The sequence below is a fragment of the Lasioglossum baleicum genome, chromosome 2 (genome assembly GCF_051020765.1).
Source record: "Lasioglossum baleicum chromosome 2, iyLasBale1, whole genome shotgun sequence".
In the NCBI taxonomy this organism is placed as follows: Eukaryota; Metazoa; Arthropoda; class Insecta; order Hymenoptera; family Halictidae; genus Lasioglossum; species Lasioglossum baleicum.
In genome coordinates, this window is record NC_134930.1 from 15,124,374 (window position 1) to 15,143,341 (window position 18,968).

Consider the following 18,968-nt stretch of genomic DNA (forward strand, 5'->3'; position numbering starts at 1 on the left):
GAAATGAGCGAGACCAGAGTAAGATAGACGATTTTTCATAAAAATATTTCATAATTTAGGTATTTTAAGGTGAAATAAAACTGAATTTCAATATTCAAGCGATGAACTTTAATCAACAAAATATTTTCTTATTTATTCTATTTGGCAAAAGATCATCGAACAAAACGGAAAATATCTTATTCATTAAAGTTCATTGCTTGAATAAAAATAACTTGGGCTCTATTTCACATTAAAATACCGAAATTACTTTCTTGCCAACCCAATACTTTGCGAATCGTTGCTCCTCGAGGAAAGCGGAAACATGAATATGCTGAACTCTCGGATAGCGGCATTTGATCACAGTGGACATCGGCAGCGCTACTTTTCGATCCACCTAATGCCATCGATAGGCTATTTCGCGAAACTGAAACCCTTCTGTTGTATCGATCGAACTCGCAGAAAGCGCGCTCCTGTGCTATTTCGGTGTCGCACCCCATGTTACCGACAGGATATCTTGGTTATCGACATTTAAGTCTGTGTTATCGACATTGCATCTTATGGACTTTTTTGTCTATGCTCCGGGGGGCTCTAACGTCGGGCGACACGAACTCCCATAAGGCTGGCAGTCTTCGGTGTAAATGGCTAACGAGTTGTGTCTGTGCCTGTGATGTTATGACCAGAGTTGGGAAAAATGTTACGTAAATAAAAGTCTATGTAAATAAACATTTTCATTAAACATTATTAAACAACTCGTTCGCCATTTGTATTTGACCGCTTTCGTGGATCTAGTTCCAACATTTATCGTTCGTCAGCGTAGAGGGCGTAAGAAAACCAGTTGTTATTGTGTGAGACACGAAACCCCAAATCCCATATGATGATTGGTCTACTCCAGTCTACTCTTATACCCCGTCTGTGTTATTAGTCAAGTTGGAATCGATTTTAGAATGTATTTTCGTAAGAATTATACTTAGATGATTATTATTTAACAAGTTTTTTTATTTTTCAATTATTGTTTTACACTGTTTTACACTCATTACATGCATGAAGCCATTTTTAATTAATTACAATATTAAATTTTGCATATATAGTCAGCTATGCTAAGAGCATAAGTACTATTCCCTTGTAATAAATCTTTAAACAGAATTTAATTAAATCAAAGGTGTTCTACCAATCAGAAACCAGCGAAAAGGCATTGAGAATGTCTCTAGAGGAAATGGCGGGATCCAAAGGACAGATGGCGCTTCTATGATCGTTTCAAATTAAACCGAAAAGTCGTTACATACTTGTTCAGACTTGCTCGATCCTGGTTGTCCCGCCAGTGGCACGAAATGGATTTTATCGTTGATGTTGCCTTTCCATTTATACATCGTGTTAGTGAAGCCTGTTAGTTGTGTGTTTTGTATATTTTCTGGCGGAAACTAAACGAGGCAATTAATTATTTGCTTTTCAATTGGAATAAAAAAGGTGAGTATCCCGGCGGACAGTCCTTTGATTTTATCTAATTCATCGTGGTTTGTTACACGCTGTTTCTTATTAACGTATTTCTGTATATACGTTGTATTGTGTTATCGAACTACATTGATACTTAATTTTCGCGTCGCTAAGATCGCAGTGAAACACAATATTCAATTCTCTCTGTTAAAAATATTCGTTTACTCAAATTAGATCTGTCAGTTACAATTAATATTTACATAGTAGACAGGATGTGGTGAATCCTTAAAAGTGTGGCTCGTAAGTCTGAAGTCACTTTTAATACTGATAAATTATAGCACGATATTTAATTGAATCTTTAAACTATAACACAATGTTAAAATTTAATTATTTTATCAAAATATTACCATGTTTATGTTGTGTTACACAGTGGCGCACCCAGGGAGGGGCCAGGGGGCCAAGTCCCCCCTCAAGAAAAAATGTTTAGATTCCAAAAATAAAATCGCGGAATAGCTCTCGACAGATATGTTGACTAAAAAAAAAAAAGTCATCATGCAAAACCGAGGGCTGGGTTCAACTCGGCCCCCCCCAAGTATACTTGTTACACCAATATTTTATATATACACATTTATTGTTACAATACAAAATATTTGTTGTTATTTACTACTACAAATATAATATTTTGATGTTTTTCAGATTTTAAACATGGCTATAAACTCCAATGAGAAAATCAAGGCAATGGTTGCCAAAGAAATGTTAGACGTTCATAATCGCTTTATGGATGTAAAGAAATCTATCAATGATAGTATGGAGAGCACTATAGAATATTTACATACTTTATTAGCTCAAATACCCGAATCAGTGTCTGGTCCTCTAATCGCAAAAACCCCGAAGATATCAAGAAAAAAGGGAGTGCAACGTATAGAGACTATCCCAGAGGATGATGTTGTCTTTATCGATAGCAGAATATCGGATGATACATTTAATATTAAAGCAGAGATTAGAGACAGTTCATTGGAAGTGACACGTGGTCGATCGAAGAGAAAAGCTTCGGAAAAGGCAGCAAGCAATATCAGAAAACAACAATCAATGTCGCTTGCAACAAAGTTGAGGAGACCCTCGAGCATTGATAGGGAAGATGAATCCATAAAGGTTTGTACAGTACTCAAATTGCTGGAACTATACTATATCACATTTATTTTAAGTTAAAACAACAAATTTGCAGACCACACGCACAAGTCGAACTAAGAGGAAGATAAATGTAAGGAGTAGCTCAGATGAAGAATCTCAAGGTCCCACAAAACACAGTAAAACAGAAGAAAGTATCCTGAGAGACACAACCCCGAGGATTGTAACGGAAGAGCAAGTAGATAATAATAATCGTACTTTAACTGAAGAGGTGATGATGGAAGAGGAGCAGAATAAACCACCAACGAAGACCTCGTTAACGTCGAAACCCAATAGGAAGAGAACGCTTTCGAACAAGAAGAAATCGAACAGTGACGTTATGAACGACACGGTTATCGCGCCATCAACCAACGGACTCGACGATCGTTCTTTGTATGAGGACGCGATCGAGAAAACGATGCCGATAATGAATTCCACAATGAATCTAAACACCACTCACGTTATAAACAAGATGATGAACGTAACAGTAGTTATAGAACCTTTGCCAATGGCGAGAATGAACGAAACGGTGACGCTGAATGAGTGCAAGATAAACGACACACAGAAACTTAGCCAGACAAGGGAAAGCAAGTCGCAGTCCGAGTCTAAGTCGCCTAGAACGTCGAAGGTTCAATCGCAGCCTGAATTCAAGTCGCCCGAACCGATGGTGCGTCGAACACGTAGTTCGTCGAAACCCCTGCAGGACAGGATGCAAGAGTTGAAAGAAGCCATGGCAAACAAAGAGTTCGATGATCTGATAACGGAGGACGAATCGTCACCGGAGATCAAGAAACACCGACCCCTCTTGAAGAAGCAAGAGATTCGGAAACGACAGAAGCGCATAATGAAGTCCGTAACATCGAGCGAGGACGAGATTTTCAACACACCTGCAAAACCAACTTTGAAAGAAGTGAACTCGGGCATGACCTTGCAAGAGATAAGGAACACGTACAAATCGAACGCGTTGTTCAGTCCTTACGCCAAAGAATCGGTTAAGAAGAGGGTCGAAGCGTTCGAACATGCGGGCGGACTAAGTCCAAAACCTGCGATCGACATCAATGCACCGGCTAGGTTGACTAGAACGAAGACACGAGCTTTGGCTGCTGCACAAGAAGATGGTCCCAATATCACAAAGCCCACAGACAAATCGGTTGCACAGAAGTTAGCGCGCAAGTCACTGGCGAAAGCAAAGAGGATCTCCTTGGTGAAACAAGCTAAGGAGATGGAAGAATACAAAGAGGTAATTGATGTTTTGTTCTATGTATAATGCCCGATGTTTAACCTGTTAGGAAAATAACAAAAAGTTTGAATCATCACGTACCGTCCATCATACAGATCGATACAATCGACAATGCATCGCCGTCCCCCTGATGGGTTAATAGAATATTTTAACTGCTAAGGCTGTTGCTGATATAAATGCTGGTAGCGAACGTGTTAATATAGACGGTATTTTAATGTTATCCTTTCAGAACAAGGTTCAGTCTGTTAAGAAAATGCAAAGACTCGCGGAGAAAGGCACTCTACCTTCGCAGCAGAAGATTACACCGTTGAGAAAAACAAAGATTCAACTTCCGACGTCTGTTAGTCGTATTCCACAAACGCCATCGAACTATCCTATCACACATAATGTAAGAATTGGAACATTTTTACAAGTGAAATTCTTTAAAATAGAATATTTTGTAATGACGAATTCAATTTTTATAGACCAAACCATTGAGTGCAATGCGTACAAACATCATTACATCAGTGGACTCATTCATTCAGACTGCGAAACCGACGAACAAACGCAACTCGTTGGACAAATTGGAGGAGAAAAAGCGCAAAATGAACGACGAGGATGCGAGAAAGAAACGCGAGGAGACGCTGAGACTTCAAACAGAGGAGAAGAGACGGTAGGATACTACAGATTAACAGAATTTGAGGATAGTAATACATTATTTTCTACTGATCAAAGTAATTAAACAAGAAGCTCTTCTATTTGGTTACTGCTTCTTGAAATTGGTACAGGCAATTTTTATTTCTAATGATGAGTGCTAGATTACAGATGAGTATTACAACGTATGTGTTTTGTGAGAAAGGAAACGGCAAGAAAAGGAATTAAAGAATAAGTTGGCGAGAGAGGCGAAAGAAAAATTGGAGGTGGAGAAACGTCAGAGAGCTGAGAAAGACAGAGAAGAGAAGGCGCGTTTGGCGCAACAAATGCAGGAGAAGCAACGCGAGGAGTTGGAGAAGAAACGCATGGCCCAGTTGCAACGAGCTCAGGTATGTATCACGTTTAATCCTTATACAGAGTGTTCCACAGTTGACTCGATTACCACGAATAATTTTTAAACCACGCTCTTTATTCTGAGGAATATGCAAGGATCAAAAATGTTTGGAATTGTTTAAAGTTACGTGGAACCTTACTCGAAATGTTCTTATGGATTGTAGGAGAAAGAAGAGAGAAGAAGATTAGAGGAACAGCAACGTCTGCAGCGTTTGCAGGAGCAAGAAGAAGCCGAAAGAATATTGGCTGAACAAAGACGTCGGGAACAGGAGGCCGAGAAACGGAAAGAACTTGAAGTAAGGGCTCAGCAACATACTCACGCCGAAGCAGTGAGAATAAAGAATCAACTGCTTCAAGCACAAGTAAGTGTTCATGCATTAGCGCCTCTCTCATAAATGATGAGCATGAGGAAACCATGAGAGAGAAAAAATAGTACACTTTTTAACAAAATAAAAATGTTTTAATATTAATGGATTTGTTTAGGCAAAATACGCAAACAAATATCATCAGGGTCCAACAAACTATGTTTTGGACAGTGAACCTGACGAAGACGGGTCAGACAATGAGAGCAATCCAAAACATGCCATTCCATACTGGGCACAACGTAAGTTCATCTCATACGTTTATATAAGATTATAAGATACATGCAATGTGATCACTAGTTTTTTTTTATGTTTCGATGTATTAAAAATTTAGCTTAAATATTTGAATGTCGGTTTAATTTAACGTACAAAAATTGAGAGTAATTCACTTATTTCAGCACAAGTGCGGAGAGGACAACTTTTGATGCAACGATACATCCCGACGAAATCAGTTCTGAGATTCTTCGACTCGAGGAAGTGCACACCAGACTTGACCGAGTTGTTCCAAGGTATAGACAGAAGTAGATTAAAGCGTACGTCCAGCGCAATCTGGAAGACACCGCCCCGTTATTCCATGATGATGGACGAATAACAGGAAAGTACAGTTCATCGAATGCAATGTTGTTAATCACCGCGTTAGGCCTTAAACCGTAAGTGCCTATTAATACCATGTAATGCATGTACAGTGAATCCTCTATCGACGCAAAAGCCTCGGGGAAGTTTGTTTGTATCGATCGTAGAGGGACACTATTTTATTGAGCTTCAAAGGCCGAGCCGAAGAGAAGGATAGCGCATGTAGAGAGAGACCGCGCGCGGCTGAAGCGACTGCGACTCTCCGCGTCTCTTTCTTTCCCATACGCTGTCCTTCCTTGCGCCCGAAACGTTCATCGTCAATTAATCGCACGGGCCTTTGTTGAACTGTGCCGACGACTGCGACTCTCCACGTCGCATTAGTAGTGGTTCACACCGATATACCCAAGCTGAGATCAGATTACTACAGTGGAGGGGATACTTTTTTTTTGCGCCCATCGTGTAGCACCTTTTTGCGTTGATAGAGGATTTACTGTAATAGGAAAATGATGAGATGTTATATAATATAATATTAGCGATTGTAAGACTGCTGGTTCTCATTTTTTTAATCTCATTGTACTAATTTTACAAATTCGACCGGCAATCGTATTCATTGGATTTTATTTATGCCATATTAATAAAAAGTTATAGCAATGCGAAAGTTTTTTTTACCAAGAAATAGATTTTATTCGATGTAATTTGCCTTGATAATTTCTAACGTTGTGCATTGGGAAACATAGGAAACGTTCTCGGTTGTCAAGGTATCGTCTATACATTGCGACTTCGTTTTCTGTGGAAAAGACATTTTGCGGATACAGAAGTGTTTTGTAAACAATATTTACCGTCTATCTAAATCACTCACGTCAATTCCTTTTGCTTCTGTAAAATCGACGGTAACTTCGGTGTTCGGATATGCTCCAACGATTTTAATCTTAAATGTGTGTATATAGGTATCTAAAGGAAGCATTTTATTTTCGTAATAATATACTCGATGTATACTGTATACGTTGCAAGGAAACAAAGGATCATAACATGAGAAACTCTTGTTAACAATCTCACAAAATTAACATTTTTAGTCATTTAAAATAGAAACATGCTCACGTGTAATAACGAGGTATCCAAAATTGGGTAATCCATAAAAGCCATCATGACTGTCTTATCTAAAGCCGAGATTGTAAGTCTTCTTCCATCTATCACGGGGCGTTTGCGTTCAGCGATCGCGGATTTCACAAAGTCGGGGATATTATCCTTGGGTTCTTTTATTAATTCTCTCGTACCTCCCTTTAACAACTATTTAACGCGAATGTAATAGTTTAAAATTAGACTACGTATCTTTATGCAAAATAAAAATTGTCAAAGCACGAAAGGAATAAAAGTTTTGTTGAGTAGTTTAATTGAAGAAAGTCGAAGATTTTCAATTACTTTCACGGTAGTAAAACTTGAAGATCTTGCAATGTCAGGCGGAAGTCTGTAGTCGTCGAAGTATTGGTATGCTGGGATCGTAGGTAAAATTGGTGACCATGCTTTGAAAGTGCCAAAGGTTGATATATAACGTCCCCCTAACGTCCATAAGCGTATCGTGCAATCTGTGCTGCCACTTAAAACAACAGAGATTCTCCGAGACACACAAAAAAAATTTTAGCAAAACTTTTTACACTGAGCATGTACTAACAAAAACTTATTAAAATAATAACATATTAAAATATGTTTCGAGATTATTGGAATGGAATTGATTTGAATAATTAACATTCTGGACATCATAACCCAGTCTAGATATATCGAATAAGGAGTAATATATTCTTGTGGGTACGAACTTGAAATTTGTGTAATTACCTATTAAATTGGTGAATAGAAATTAGTAGAGATGTGTGAGAATTCGAAAATGTCGGATCGAAAATTTTATTCCCGTTTATTTGATTCCGAATAAAATTTTCGGGTTTCTCGCACACCTTTAGAAATTAGTAGTGGGTAATAAAATTACCTAACGATGATACGTGCGTCAGAAATGATCTGCACAGATTTAATAGGTTTCGTGTGGCCGCGTACGGAAGTGAGCAAAAGCGGCAACGGTTGATTCCTGGTAGCTCTTTTCGCTCCTCCGTCGATTCTATCTTTCCATAAAAATGGAAACTCCAGTTTTAAAAGAGGCATGCATACCTCAGAGGTTTCTGGCATCAAATAGTTCGCGAGATGCCAAACCTTAATGTATCCTTTATTATGACCTAAACCATTTAGAGTAAGATTACTTTCTAGTTTTTTAACACAAGATAGTACGTTCGAAAACTGTATTGTATTTTCGTATGCTTTGCCACAGAGAAAATAGTTCTACAAGTAATGCAGATCATAATGTTTATGTTAAATTGTATAGCATTAATCTATCATCAATAAATTTTGTTGTAAAAAGAAAACTTGCATACACGTTCTTTCTTTTACCTGTTACGAGGAAGTCGTTCTTTGGATCTGTTGCTAATGATAATGCACAGTCACCCTCCTTATGAATGACTGAAAAGGCTTCTAAAAATCCACCGCCTGGATGATGACTCCAGACTTGTATCAGACCAGAATCAAGAGAGACTAACAATGTCCCAACATTGGGCTTAGCTAATCGAGAATTTAGAAATAACATGGCTCGCACAGCAACAATTCGTATAATGTTCAATGCTGATTGTTGGTGCTTACAAACTTTATGATATTGTCTATAGATTGCATATATAATTATGTTTGTATTATGTGTTTATAATGTTAAAGTACTATCATTTACCTATCCATTAAATTTTGTATTTGTTCACTTTCCCGATAGGTCTGCTTCCCACCACCTTCATCTTTTTTGTATCTTACGTTAAATCTGTTTAATATTGTGCGTTTTCAATTAATTTGTAGGATAATATTGTTGAAAAGATAATGTTCATGCCTTCACACCTAGCTGTTGGGTTCTGTACTTCGTATTTTCTGTACGGTTGACCCGTCTCCAATCTCCAGAGTATTATTTCTCCATTATGTGTTGCCGTTGCTAATACTTGAGGGTACCATATAGCCGAGCAAAGAATATCATCAGTATGATTCACTCCCCAGCTTTTTATAAATATATTTGTGTCAGAAGTTGCAAATTCTACGACTTGACGATTCCAACCACAGGACAAAATTCGATTTTCTATCCAAGCGAGACTTGTTATTTCACTAAATTAAGACAGTAAGAAGGATAGTAGCTCTAGGTATTCAGTGTCTGAGCTATTCAGTGAATTAGAAGTTAAGAGGTAACAAATCAAAACAAACGTAAAATAGACATGTACCTTTTTTTGTCGAGTGCCATGTTTCTCAAACAGGTACCCGTGTTGAAATTCCAAATTTTCAACGATCCATCTCGAGCACCGGTTACAAGTAACTGATCAGCTTGATCGAAGCAAGCCGCTGTGATTTCAACATCATGATACTGACCATATAAAAATTGACTATGTGCATGCGTTACCAAGTATAAGCGAATTCCAAGCCACGGGTCCCAGATTATTATACATGAATCTAACCCAGTGGAAACGATCTAAATATATAAAGAATGATATATATTATGGTCTTACATTATTTTATGAAGTATACGAAATTTTAAACTAAGTGAAACGGTACCACTTTATAAAGATGATTGTATAGAACACAGCTAACTGGTTTTGTGTGAGTATAGCCATCTGATACTTCCTCGTTAATGACAGGATCGCAAACAACCACAGCAATCATTACACTAGCAACGATCATTTTATGATTCAATGAATTGTAGATTATAGTCATTAATGTATGTTCACCTAACTCGCTTGGAAGACCATTGTACGTCTACAGACATTAAAACAAATCTCTGATCACATCTTAAAGCACTAAGATTATAAGTAGACTGCGATTTTCAATTGATCGATTACAACGAACAAGAGTCAAACAGAAATTTCTTTCTACTTTTAATAATTTTTATAAACTGAGAGTAACGCCATGAAGCTCCTAAATTCTTTTAATCTATCTCCTGCTTCAAATTGCACCTATTCATTTTTACCATAAACGCATAAAATCCGCAATCTAATTATAAATAACGTATACAATTTAGTGAAATTACTGTCGCTACCTGAATACAAGATCGTGCCGACACATCCCATACTTTTATGCATTTGTCATTCGAGAGAGAGTATACGCGTTTACCATTATTCTGAATTACTAAACTACAAATAGCTGCGTGGTGTCCTTGGAGAACACAAGTTGGTCGTTTCGTTACAAATGGGTTCCATACTCGCACTATGCAATCAGGTCCTCCAGTCACTAGCATTGGATTTTCTAGTTTTTTTTTTAAATTTTGTAGAAACATTAATGATTAAGACTGCTAGCCTAGCATTACAAATAGTACCTTCATTAACAGTGAAACAAGTTATTCCCATGTTGACTTTAAACTTATATTGCATTCTTGTTCCCGTGAAATCGCTGAACAGCAATGAACAAACGGAACATCTGCTGCTGGACATAAAAGCTTTTAGACTCCCATAGTAAGCTACCTGCTTTACCCAATCCGTGTGCATTTTTTTCAGTTCCACGACTTTCAGTCCTGGTACTTCATCCTGTATTTGAAATCAGCATCAATTAGATCACTACCCCCGAAGAGGTAAAGCCACTCTTAAAGCACGAAAAACAATAATTTTGAGCATTTTTTTACAAGAATTTCATAAAAGTAATGGAAACTCTATTTACAGGTCTTTATTTTGTTACAAAATTAGACTTGCTTTTCTAGAGTGGCTTTCAATTACCTCAAATTACTGTGCAATTAAATGGCATGCCTTTAGAACAGGCTCATAACGAACGAATAATACATCACGCTGAGGGTCTTGTTTAAATGGACCTCTATCCACTGGAGAGAATGAAATAACTTTAATGGATCCACTCATATCTCCAAGCACAATGTACGAGTCGTCCTTGATATTTTTACTGAAGTAGTAATTCATACAAGTGACTGCTGTTTCAAGACTTGATATCTACATGCATTGTTTCTGCCATGAAAGAAGTATCATTTATGAAATTAGTTAATGTCTACTGAGAATCTAACGAACCACCACTCGGAGATCAAATTTTTTGGCCACACTGTCATAGAATCTCAAATCACACTCGGTTGAGCTTATACAGACTATTTGCACATCTGGCATTACTATCATATCAGTTATTAAAGTTTGTTGTACTTTTAGGAAGGCTGTAAGAAAAGCATACGTTAAATATTTATAAAGACTGCATAAATAAAAAGTTAAAAAATATTAACCACTAGTCGATTGTACAGTACGTTCGTATTTCAGATCCAGTGACCAATAATTCATAATTCCTTCTTTAGTGATTGTTAAATAACATCCTCTTTGAAAACCTCCGGTTCTGTCCTAAAGCCATTATGAAAGCACAGTATTAATATAAATGTAATTAGGCTATAAGTTTACTTAAGCATTTTTGTTTGTACAGGGAGAATCTCAGGACAGAATACGATTTTGTGTATAGGTGTACGGTGGTTTGACTTTATCAGTTGAGGAGCATCTGTTATTGGAAGCCTCAATATCTGCTGATGTAGGGCAGTATCTTTTTTCTGGAATTCTAATAATAAATAAGAAATAAATTCATCCCATGTTACGTTTCCATCTCTTTTTCTGTTCATCTGTAATTGGTATATATAATTAAATGATATTCACATAGATATTAATACTTTTCTTCTATTCTCACCTTTTTAAATAGTACTTCAAACTTATCGTCAGGTATTGCAATATGTAATATATGTTTGAAAGCATCGTTCAGTTGAAGAATATCCATTTCTTCATTTTGTGACATCTGCAAACATAAAATTTTGTAAAATAAGACACACCAGCTATCTTTATTTACATTATTCAATTTTGATTCATTACTATTATTATATACATATTAATAATTCCAATGGTTGAATATTTTTAAAATATACCAAAAAGACTTCGTGTAGACGCATCAAGGTTTCCTCTGTGCACTGCTCTTCTATACTCCTTGTCTTGAAGAAATCATTGAAAGCTTGTTGAACACTAAATAATAAATATATATTTATTACACTATGTAGTCTATAATATTTTGTTAATATAATACAGTACGATACTGACCTAATACCATTTATGTGAATGTCTTTCATTGTTTCAAATACGAATTGAGTTTTACTTAATTTGCAAAACAATAATATAAAAAGTAGATAAAATAAATAAACTATATAAATGTACAAATAATGTATTATGATCTCCTCCACATTTTGACAGAAGTAAGGTTTCAAAAAATATGACAGTCCTTTATTATATTAACTTCAAAAAGTTGCTTTCAATAAAAAAAATATTATATTGTTAACATTTAATTAAAAATGCATCGATTTTCATCTGCTGATATATTTTCATATGCATTTTTAATACAAAACATAAGTATAAATAGGTATATACATTTGCTCATGTTTCATACATGGTCAGGGTTATGAGGAAAATAATCAATAACATCACCTGGAAAAATCGTTTGTCTACAATATGTACATAGTTAGATGTAGACAAGTGCAATAGTATGATGTTCTAAAACATCGAGTTATTTTCTTACAAACTATAATTAATTCTCATAGCACTTTTTAAATGGAGCTATTCAAAGCTCTGAGTTTATTCAACAGAGGAAAATATGAAGAATGTGCAGCAGTATGTTCAGAATTGTTAAGAAAAAATCCGTTAGACCAGGTATAAAGAAAGTTTCATTAATTATCTCTTATGCAATGTTAATTATCGTACAATATATTTTATAATAGGGTGTATGGGTGTTGAAAATGCGTGCCTTAACATTACAAGTATACGTGGATGACATAGAAGGAGAAGAAGAAGGAATTGCTGAGAGCTTACTGGATAATTATACTATATCTTCTATGCCTAGACCTGGAACATCCTTAAAAAATCCTGGCACCACTCATATAGGACAACATCTGCGACCCAAGACACAGTCAGGTTTGATATAGAAACTTCAACGTACCTCTACATAATAAACTGCATGTTCTATTACAAACGAATATAAATTTAGTATATATTTTGTAGGAAGGCCACTCACAGGAGTTATACGACCAGCCACGCAATCTGCAATATCTCAGTCATTCGAGCAGACATTAAGAACACCAAGAACTGCCATGACTGCCAGACCGATCACAGCGAATTCTAGTCGCAGTGTTAGGTACACTCTCTGAATTTCTCTTAGATTATCTATTAATAGGATTTTCAATCATTTCACTATACCAAGAGGAAACTTAGAAAATTTATTGTCAAAAACAATTTTAAAAGATCCTTTAGCCATGAACTATAAACTTAAAAGAATTATGAACAATGTGTTAATAACTTTGTATTTCGCAGATTAGGCACAGCATCTATGCTAACAGAACCTGGAGGACCATTTATACAACTGTCTCGCTTAAACATTGCAAAGTATGCTAGTCAACCCAACATTGCAAAACCATTGTTCGAATATATATATTATCACGAACATGATGTTAGATATGTAAGTATGCTTCACTCGAGATATCTAATTAACGATGAAGTTTTCATTAAAAGTATTCTTAGGCACTAGACCTGGCAGTCCAAGCAACACAAGTTTGTCAATACAAAGATTGGTGGTGGAAAGTTCAACTTGGCAAGTGCTATTACAGTTTAGGATTGGTAAGAGATGCTGAGCAACAGTTTAAGTCAGCATTAAAGGATTGCAAAACTATCGAGTCTGTCCTGAGACTGCTCAGAGTGTACATTAGGCTAGATCAACCACTGACTGCTTTAGAGACCTGTAAAAAAGGTCTCGAGTATTTTCCTAACGATGTAAACATTCTTACTGAGATGGGACGCATATTCGACGGCTTAAACAATGCAGGCATGTCGTTAAAATATTATAAAATGGTTGTTCAGGAAGATGCTTCGCATACAGAAGCCATAGCCAGCATCGGCATGCATCATTTTTACAATGATCAACCAGAACTGGCTTTACGTTTCTACAGGTAAATGTGAATATACAGATTGTCCACTGTGCAATCAAACTCACCCTTTTGCAACTCAAGTTTTTCTACAAATTTGATTACAATAATGTAAGGAAACAAATTGATAGGAAAACTTCATTTGCAACAGGGTGAATTTGGTCTGCAAAAGAGTAAACTTGAAATGCAAGAAATTAAATTTACTCTTATTCTTGACATAGACGATTGCTACAAATGGGTGTGTATAATGTTGAGCTATTCAATAATCTTGGATTATGCTGCTTTTATTCCCAGCAATATGACCACGTCATATCATGCTTTGAAAGGGCACTTAATCTTTCTACGGATGAAAACGCGGCTGATGTATGGTATAACATATCTCACATTGCTCTAGTAGGTATAGAAACTATTTCTAAGTACACCCTTCGCCCGATTTACACGACTTTCGAGTACTCTGGGGATCTTCCGTGTAAATCGGGGGATAGGTGTTTACCATTTCGATCTTGTTGTTTTTTATAGTTTGTAAATAATTTCAGACAGTAGGTGACATAACAATGGCAGAAGAATGTCTGAAGCTTGCTATTGTAAGCGACAACAGACATGCCTTAGCGTACAATAATCTCGGAGTCATACAAATACGAAATGGTAATCTAACAGCAGCTCGAACGTACTTCCATGCCGCTGCGAATATTGCAAATTTTATTTACGAGCCTCACTTTAATAGTGCCTACTTAGCTTACGAGGTAAGTATCTCGCTTTCTATAAATTAGCTTATCAAAATTTATATTTATGAATGATCGTAATATAAATTTTATAAAATTCCATAGGTTGGGGACCTGCAGACAAGTTACACCGCGGTGCAAAAATCTCTGAGTGCATATCCCGGGCATTGCGATAGCAAAATTCTTCTAAAAAGATTAGAGAAATACTTTTCACACGTGTAAACTGCAACATGAATAGAGAGCAATTCTTTCGTGTTATAAAAATGATATATTTTATTTAATGTTTGATTTCAATTTTACAGCTAAAATTATGTACACAATTTATATATATATATGTATATGTATGTAAAGAGTAGAAATTTCGACTTGTACGAATCTGTCAATTAATAAATTAAGCATTTTTTAATAGGAATGTCGACTTGCGGAAAACTTGGTTAACAGAAATGCGATTTTTTTAAAATAAGGAATCATCCTGGAAGAATGTATAAATAGAATAATTGTAATATTAATCGAGATAAATTATTCGGTATCACATTGGCCAATTCTTTTTATCAGATTTATATATAAATATATAAGAATTTACTAATTCACTCGACTGTCATTCACACTCTAATATATAGGTAATTGCAATTGACATACAAACTGGTGATTCCCTAAATTGCATAGTTATAAATGTATGTATATGTATATATGCACCTATTATTTTATCTAAAGAAAACTCAGTATGACGCACGCTTACATTCTATGAATTATAAAGTATATTGTAGGCTATGCTCTGTTGCATTATTCAATGTCTTCATTAATTTGTGCACAAATACTGAACAATGTACAGTCTTCTTATTATAAATGATGTATATTTTATTTTATGCAGTGTGAGATATTACCAGCCACGAAATTACAAAATAGAATAAAAATATTGGATAAACGGCTAAAGCTTTCCTTCCTACCGGTTGACTGTCACCAAGAAATGCCATCGATGCTAAAATATATTAAAAATGCTGGTGATAAAGAATACAGAGTACAAAGGATCGAAAAGAAATATACATAATCCTATACTAACCATATGTTGCCCATGCAAATCCAATCTTGGAAATAAAGAACCTTAAAGTAAACAGGACAGTTGTTTGCTCTGCCATTAAAATGATTCTACATAAAATTAGAGCTATAGCAGTTGGCAGCAAACAGTATCCTAAGACGCAAATACTTTGGAAGAAAGATCTGTAACATATCAGAAAAAATTCAAGAGGTTGAAATCAAAGCAAAAAAAAAACAGGAAGCACATTAACATATGGAATTGAAGTTAATTTGGTCCAGGATACAATTACTTTAAAATGAACTATAACATTTGCATTCACTTACATATTGCCACCTAATAACTTTGAATTCAGTGTAACAACCATAGACCCAATCCATACAATTACAAAAACCTCTGCAAATTCTGGTCCCCCGTCATTTGAATTATCCGCTGCGTCTGGAGACCCTTGCAGTATCCTAAACAACAAGAATTCTATAATACCCTACAGTAGTAAGAACTGAGAAATGGATACAAGAAATGCAACACTTACATTGCCATGAACGTACATAATACTAACGGTCCCCAAAGATCCCCTGAAATAAGGTAAGTTTTTTGTTATAACTTTTCACTGCAACTATTTATTAACTGTCTATTGCACTATTCTGTTTCAACATTGATACATGCTAAGCAGCAGGGTTGTACTGTTTTTTGAACCATTGTCATAGTTTTTATAGTGTGATCGTGCTGTATAGCAGTAAAATGGTTAAAAAACTATATATATATATATATACTTACATTCTTTTAGTAGACTTGTCTTCTCTTTAGGATACAAAACATGGAAAAACTTTTTACCCACAGCTCGAACATCTCTGAGCTACAAAAAAATATTACCATTCTAGTAAATTCTCTCAATGTTTCTCTCTAACGTTATCAACCACAACACATCGACTTACAATTGTGTCTTTAATTGGTTCATCTAAGGTATTAAACTCAGGTTCTCCAAGATTTGAACTATGCTTTGATCCCACTGTCATGTCACCCTCCATATTTTGAGGGTCATCGTACTCCATGGTAACTTTGAACTTGAAACCACAAATTCACACATTACAATCATTGTTCTAACCTCGACAAAGTTTCACATTTCGAATCGAATTGTCTCGAAGAACCAATATATTTACCGTAAGAATAGCAAAAAATAAAGGTTAATATAACACCTGGTTTATGATACCGAATATAGTAGATCAACGAAGAGTTAAACACATTATATTTAAATAACATATAAATACTCACATCGAGATTTGTATCAGCTGTCGCTGCCATGTTTGCTATTGCCGCCAGTGGACTCGGATTACGAAGTAATTAACTATATTATATAGACGTTAGGCGATCGTATATTATTATCATATCAAATTATATCACTCCCATGTGCACAGAACGTGAATTAATCCTTTAATTAACACATTCGTGCAACATCTTGAAAACGGACACTGAGTATGCACGAACTGTTGCAATTTCTTCTATCCTGGAATAGTGTCAGTAAAAAATCTAAAAACATACACACGCATTACGTGTCGAACGTTCTTGATCATCGCATAACAATAAACTAGCTATCGGGGTCTTTTAATTATTTCCACGCGAAATACTTCGTCGGATTGACATATTCGATGTCAAAGTCAAAGTTAATAGGTGGCGACAGTGTGTCGTGAGTATAGATTCGGAAAACTTGCGGCATAAATGCCGGTCGAAATTCGACGAATCGTCCTAGAGGGATGTAAGGATCATTCTAATTCAAGTACTATTTCTTACCTTGCAACGCGATTAGTATCAAACGGTGTACACCTTTCTATTTGAATTTTTATTCCAAGTGTTTTCCGAGCCGATAAGATGCCACGCGTATTCGTTTATATAGTAGTCGTGTCAGTGTTGACATGCACTGCGCATGCGCAGCAGGCTGATCTGATAGCGACGGATCAGCCAATCAATGACGAGGCGGGAAACGACGAAAGTACGGTTTACGAAGAATTATGTATCCCTTTACAGTTAATTGTCTATTTAATTTCTTCTTCTGTAATTCTGTTACATTATATTTAAAAAATATCTAACTACGTTGTAGTTTGTTGTCGGTTAAATAGATAAATACGAGTACCTTAACCTTTTCTATTAGTCAGAAAATCATTTAGGTTTCAACGAGAAGAACATGCAGGCGCTATAGAGCGTCTTGAAAGAATAGACAGGTATGAGCTTCTTTACAAAATGATTATGGTGCTCGGGGAAAAAATGATCGACGTGATCGAGTCGAGTAAATCGTTGATAGAAGACGGAGACTTTAATCCAGACGATAGATCGTTACCACGAAATGTTACGGTGCAGAGCGGTAAATTCAAAGTCTTATGATTGCTTCAGATAAATATATACGAATACTGAAATTTGTGTTGGTAATTAAATATTGTTTTAAATATTTTTATAGCGTTATCCACCGTGTTAGAAAACACAGCTTTGTTTGGAGATATTATCCTCCATTTTCCGGAAGTGACTCAACGGATATTGAAAGCTCAACCAAAATGGAACACGATCTTAATTTGGTCTTTAAAGTTCACAAATCGAAGTAGACATTTAGTAGACGAGAAAACGATTGATTTAATTAATTTGGTGACTCAAGAGCTGAATATAACGGAACGTGAACCGGGATATTTTAATCCTTATCGGCGATTAGTCGAACCTCGAAAGGAAAACAAAGGAACAACGAAGACAAAGAAAGAGAAACGGAAGAGAGGACCTCAAATGGCCAACATTGAATTATGAATACTTCTTATACATTTTTTGAAAGTTTTTGAAACATCAAATTAATATATTTCATATTAAATTTAATGCTTGTGTCCTATTTGTGTAATAACTTATTCGTTAACAATTATATTAGATCATAACAAGATACCTTTCATTTATTTTTAAAATTTTTATGAGACAGACTAATTATATTAATATGTCTTATACCTATTATACACCAAAAATATTTCGAGAACATAAATTAATCAGTTTTTAATGATCCACAAATTGTACCATTAGGAATTTGACAAAAAGTTTCCAATGAGCAGTCAAGGTTACCTTGACTTTTTTAAAATGTCACTATGTACGTCTGACTGCATAGTTTTCTAAGGGATTTCAAAACGAATTCAAGGATCTACATACTATGACCTTGCGTTGACCTTGAACTAAGAAATTAGTATTAAATAACGCCCCTCCCGAATCTTTCTTAAAACAATCGATACGGAAATGTTTTTACTCTTCAAGTTCAGTGAAGAAGAGTGAAGAATAAAAAAATAGCAACATTTCAAAGAGAGGGAGAAGAATGTATGTTACAGTATATGATCGTAAGTTGTGTGTTCTCCAAACGCCTGTAACTAAATTAATTTTGCGAATTCAGACAAATCCTTTTGTACACATGTTCAAGAACACTTGTATGAAAAAACGC

The 18,968-nt window shown here is 35.6% G+C and overlaps 5 protein-coding genes across 5 annotated transcripts; 3 read left to right on the forward strand and 2 right to left on the reverse strand.

Moving 5' to 3' along the window:
* Positions 1-1,100: 1,100 nt before the first annotated feature.
* Incenp (Inner centromere protein) lies at positions 1,101-8,183 on the forward strand. Its single transcript, XM_076444819.1, has 9 exons — positions 1,101-1,443; positions 2,107-2,562; positions 2,636-3,817; positions 4,047-4,205; positions 4,282-4,469; positions 4,656-4,839; positions 5,008-5,205; positions 5,327-5,447; positions 5,604-8,183. Exons 2-9 carry the CDS (start codon positions 2,116-2,118, stop codon positions 5,795-5,797), a joined length of 2,673 nt encoding a protein of 890 aa, XP_076300934.1. The 5' UTR covers positions 1,101-1,443; positions 2,107-2,115; the 3' UTR covers positions 5,798-8,183.
* Wdy (WD repeat-containing protein WDY) lies at positions 5,546-13,479 on the reverse strand. Its single transcript, XM_076444794.1, has 20 exons — positions 11,895-13,479; positions 11,726-11,819; positions 11,494-11,598; positions 11,237-11,428; positions 11,048-11,159; positions 10,845-10,981; positions 10,575-10,769; positions 10,151-10,358; positions 9,875-10,080; positions 9,394-9,594; positions 9,066-9,310; positions 8,695-8,952; positions 8,537-8,620; positions 8,209-8,471; positions 7,757-7,997; positions 7,198-7,372; positions 6,877-7,065; positions 6,638-6,729; positions 6,448-6,565; positions 5,546-5,754 (listed from the first exon to the last, which is right to left on the reverse strand). The coding sequence occupies exons 1-19, from the start codon at positions 11,921-11,923 to the stop codon at positions 6,544-6,546; spliced, it is 3,048 nt and encodes a 1,015-aa protein (XP_076300909.1). The 5' UTR covers positions 11,924-13,479; the 3' UTR covers positions 5,546-5,754; positions 6,448-6,543.
* Positions 11,326-15,017, forward strand: Bbs8 (tetratricopeptide repeat protein 8). Its single transcript, XM_076444863.1, has 8 exons — positions 11,326-12,497; positions 12,566-12,758; positions 12,846-12,978; positions 13,155-13,299; positions 13,362-13,786; positions 13,984-14,155; positions 14,299-14,505; positions 14,590-15,017. The coding sequence occupies exons 1-8, from the start codon at positions 12,399-12,401 to the stop codon at positions 14,704-14,706; spliced, it is 1,491 nt and encodes a 496-aa protein (XP_076300978.1). The 5' UTR covers positions 11,326-12,398; the 3' UTR covers positions 14,707-15,017.
* Positions 14,968-17,455, reverse strand: LOC143219125 (protein YIPF6). The gene is made up of 8 exons (XM_076444968.1): positions 17,306-17,455; positions 16,790-17,044; positions 16,453-16,581; positions 16,295-16,373; positions 16,050-16,092; positions 15,844-15,975; positions 15,545-15,702; positions 14,968-15,463 (listed from the first exon to the last, which is right to left on the reverse strand). The coding sequence occupies exons 2-8, from the start codon at positions 16,817-16,819 to the stop codon at positions 15,348-15,350; spliced, it is 687 nt and encodes a 228-aa protein (XP_076301083.1). The 5' UTR covers positions 16,820-17,044; positions 17,306-17,455; the 3' UTR covers positions 14,968-15,347.
* Positions 17,456-17,752: 297 nt separating this feature from the next.
* Positions 17,753-18,301, forward strand: LOC143216355 (coiled-coil domain-containing protein 134). Its single transcript, XM_076439312.1, has 2 exons — positions 17,753-17,873; positions 17,967-18,301. The coding sequence occupies exons 1-2, from the start codon at positions 17,753-17,755 to the stop codon at positions 18,299-18,301; spliced, it is 456 nt and encodes a 151-aa protein (XP_076295427.1).
* Positions 18,302-18,968: the final 667 nt, after the last annotated feature.

What these genes read in the sequence shown, in the direction of transcription:
- Wdy (XM_076444794.1), bottom strand. Translation starts at nt 11,923, where the DNA reads ATGAAAGACATTCACATAAATGGTATTAG. An exon ending in GTCTACACGAAGTCTTTTTG is followed by an intron (nt 11,599 to 11,725) that starts GTATATTTTAAA and finishes TTATGTTTGCAG; the next exon opens with ATGTCACAAAATGAAGAAAT. An exon ending in GAACGACTTCCTCGTAACAG is followed by an intron (nt 7,998 to 8,208) that starts GTAAAAGAAAGA and finishes TAAATGGTTTAG; the next exon opens with GTCATAATAAAGGATACATT.
- Bbs8 (XM_076444863.1), top strand. Translation starts at nt 12,399, where the DNA reads ATGGAGCTATTCAAAGCTCTGAGTTTATTCAACAGAGGAAAATATGAA. An exon ending in GAAAAAATCCGTTAGACCAG is followed by an intron (nt 12,498 to 12,565) that starts GTATAAAGAAAG and finishes ATTTTATAATAG; the next exon opens with GGTGTATGGGTGTTGAAAAT. An exon ending in ACGAACATGATGTTAGATAT is followed by an intron (nt 13,300 to 13,361) that starts GTAAGTATGCTT and finishes AAGTATTCTTAG; the next exon opens with GCACTAGACCTGGCAGTCCA.
- LOC143219125 (XM_076444968.1), bottom strand. Translation starts at nt 16,819, where the DNA reads ATGGCAGCGACAGCTGATACAAATCTCGAT. An exon ending in AAGTTATTAGGTGGCAATAT is followed by an intron (nt 15,703 to 15,843) that starts GTAAGTGAATGC and finishes GATATGTTACAG; the next exon opens with ATCTTTCTTCCAAAGTATTT. An exon ending in ATTTGCATGGGCAACATATG is followed by an intron (nt 15,464 to 15,544) that starts GTTAGTATAGGA and finishes AATATATTTTAG; the next exon opens with CATCGATGGCATTTCTTGGT.
- LOC143216355 (XM_076439312.1), top strand. Translation starts at nt 17,753, where the DNA reads ATGATTATGGTGCTCGGGGAAAAAATGATCGACGTGATCGAGTCGAGT. An exon ending in AAATGTTACGGTGCAGAGCG is followed by an intron (nt 17,874 to 17,966) that starts GTAAATTCAAAG and finishes ATATTTTTATAG; the next exon opens with CGTTATCCACCGTGTTAGAA.
- Incenp (XM_076444819.1), top strand. Translation starts at nt 2,116, where the DNA reads ATGGCTATAAACTCCAATGAGAAAATCAAGGCAATGGTTGCCAAAGAA. An exon ending in GGGAAGATGAATCCATAAAG is followed by an intron (nt 2,563 to 2,635) that starts GTTTGTACAGTA and finishes ACAAATTTGCAG; the next exon opens with ACCACACGCACAAGTCGAAC. An exon ending in AGATGGAAGAATACAAAGAG is followed by an intron (nt 3,818 to 4,046) that starts GTAATTGATGTT and finishes TTATCCTTTCAG; the next exon opens with AACAAGGTTCAGTCTGTTAA.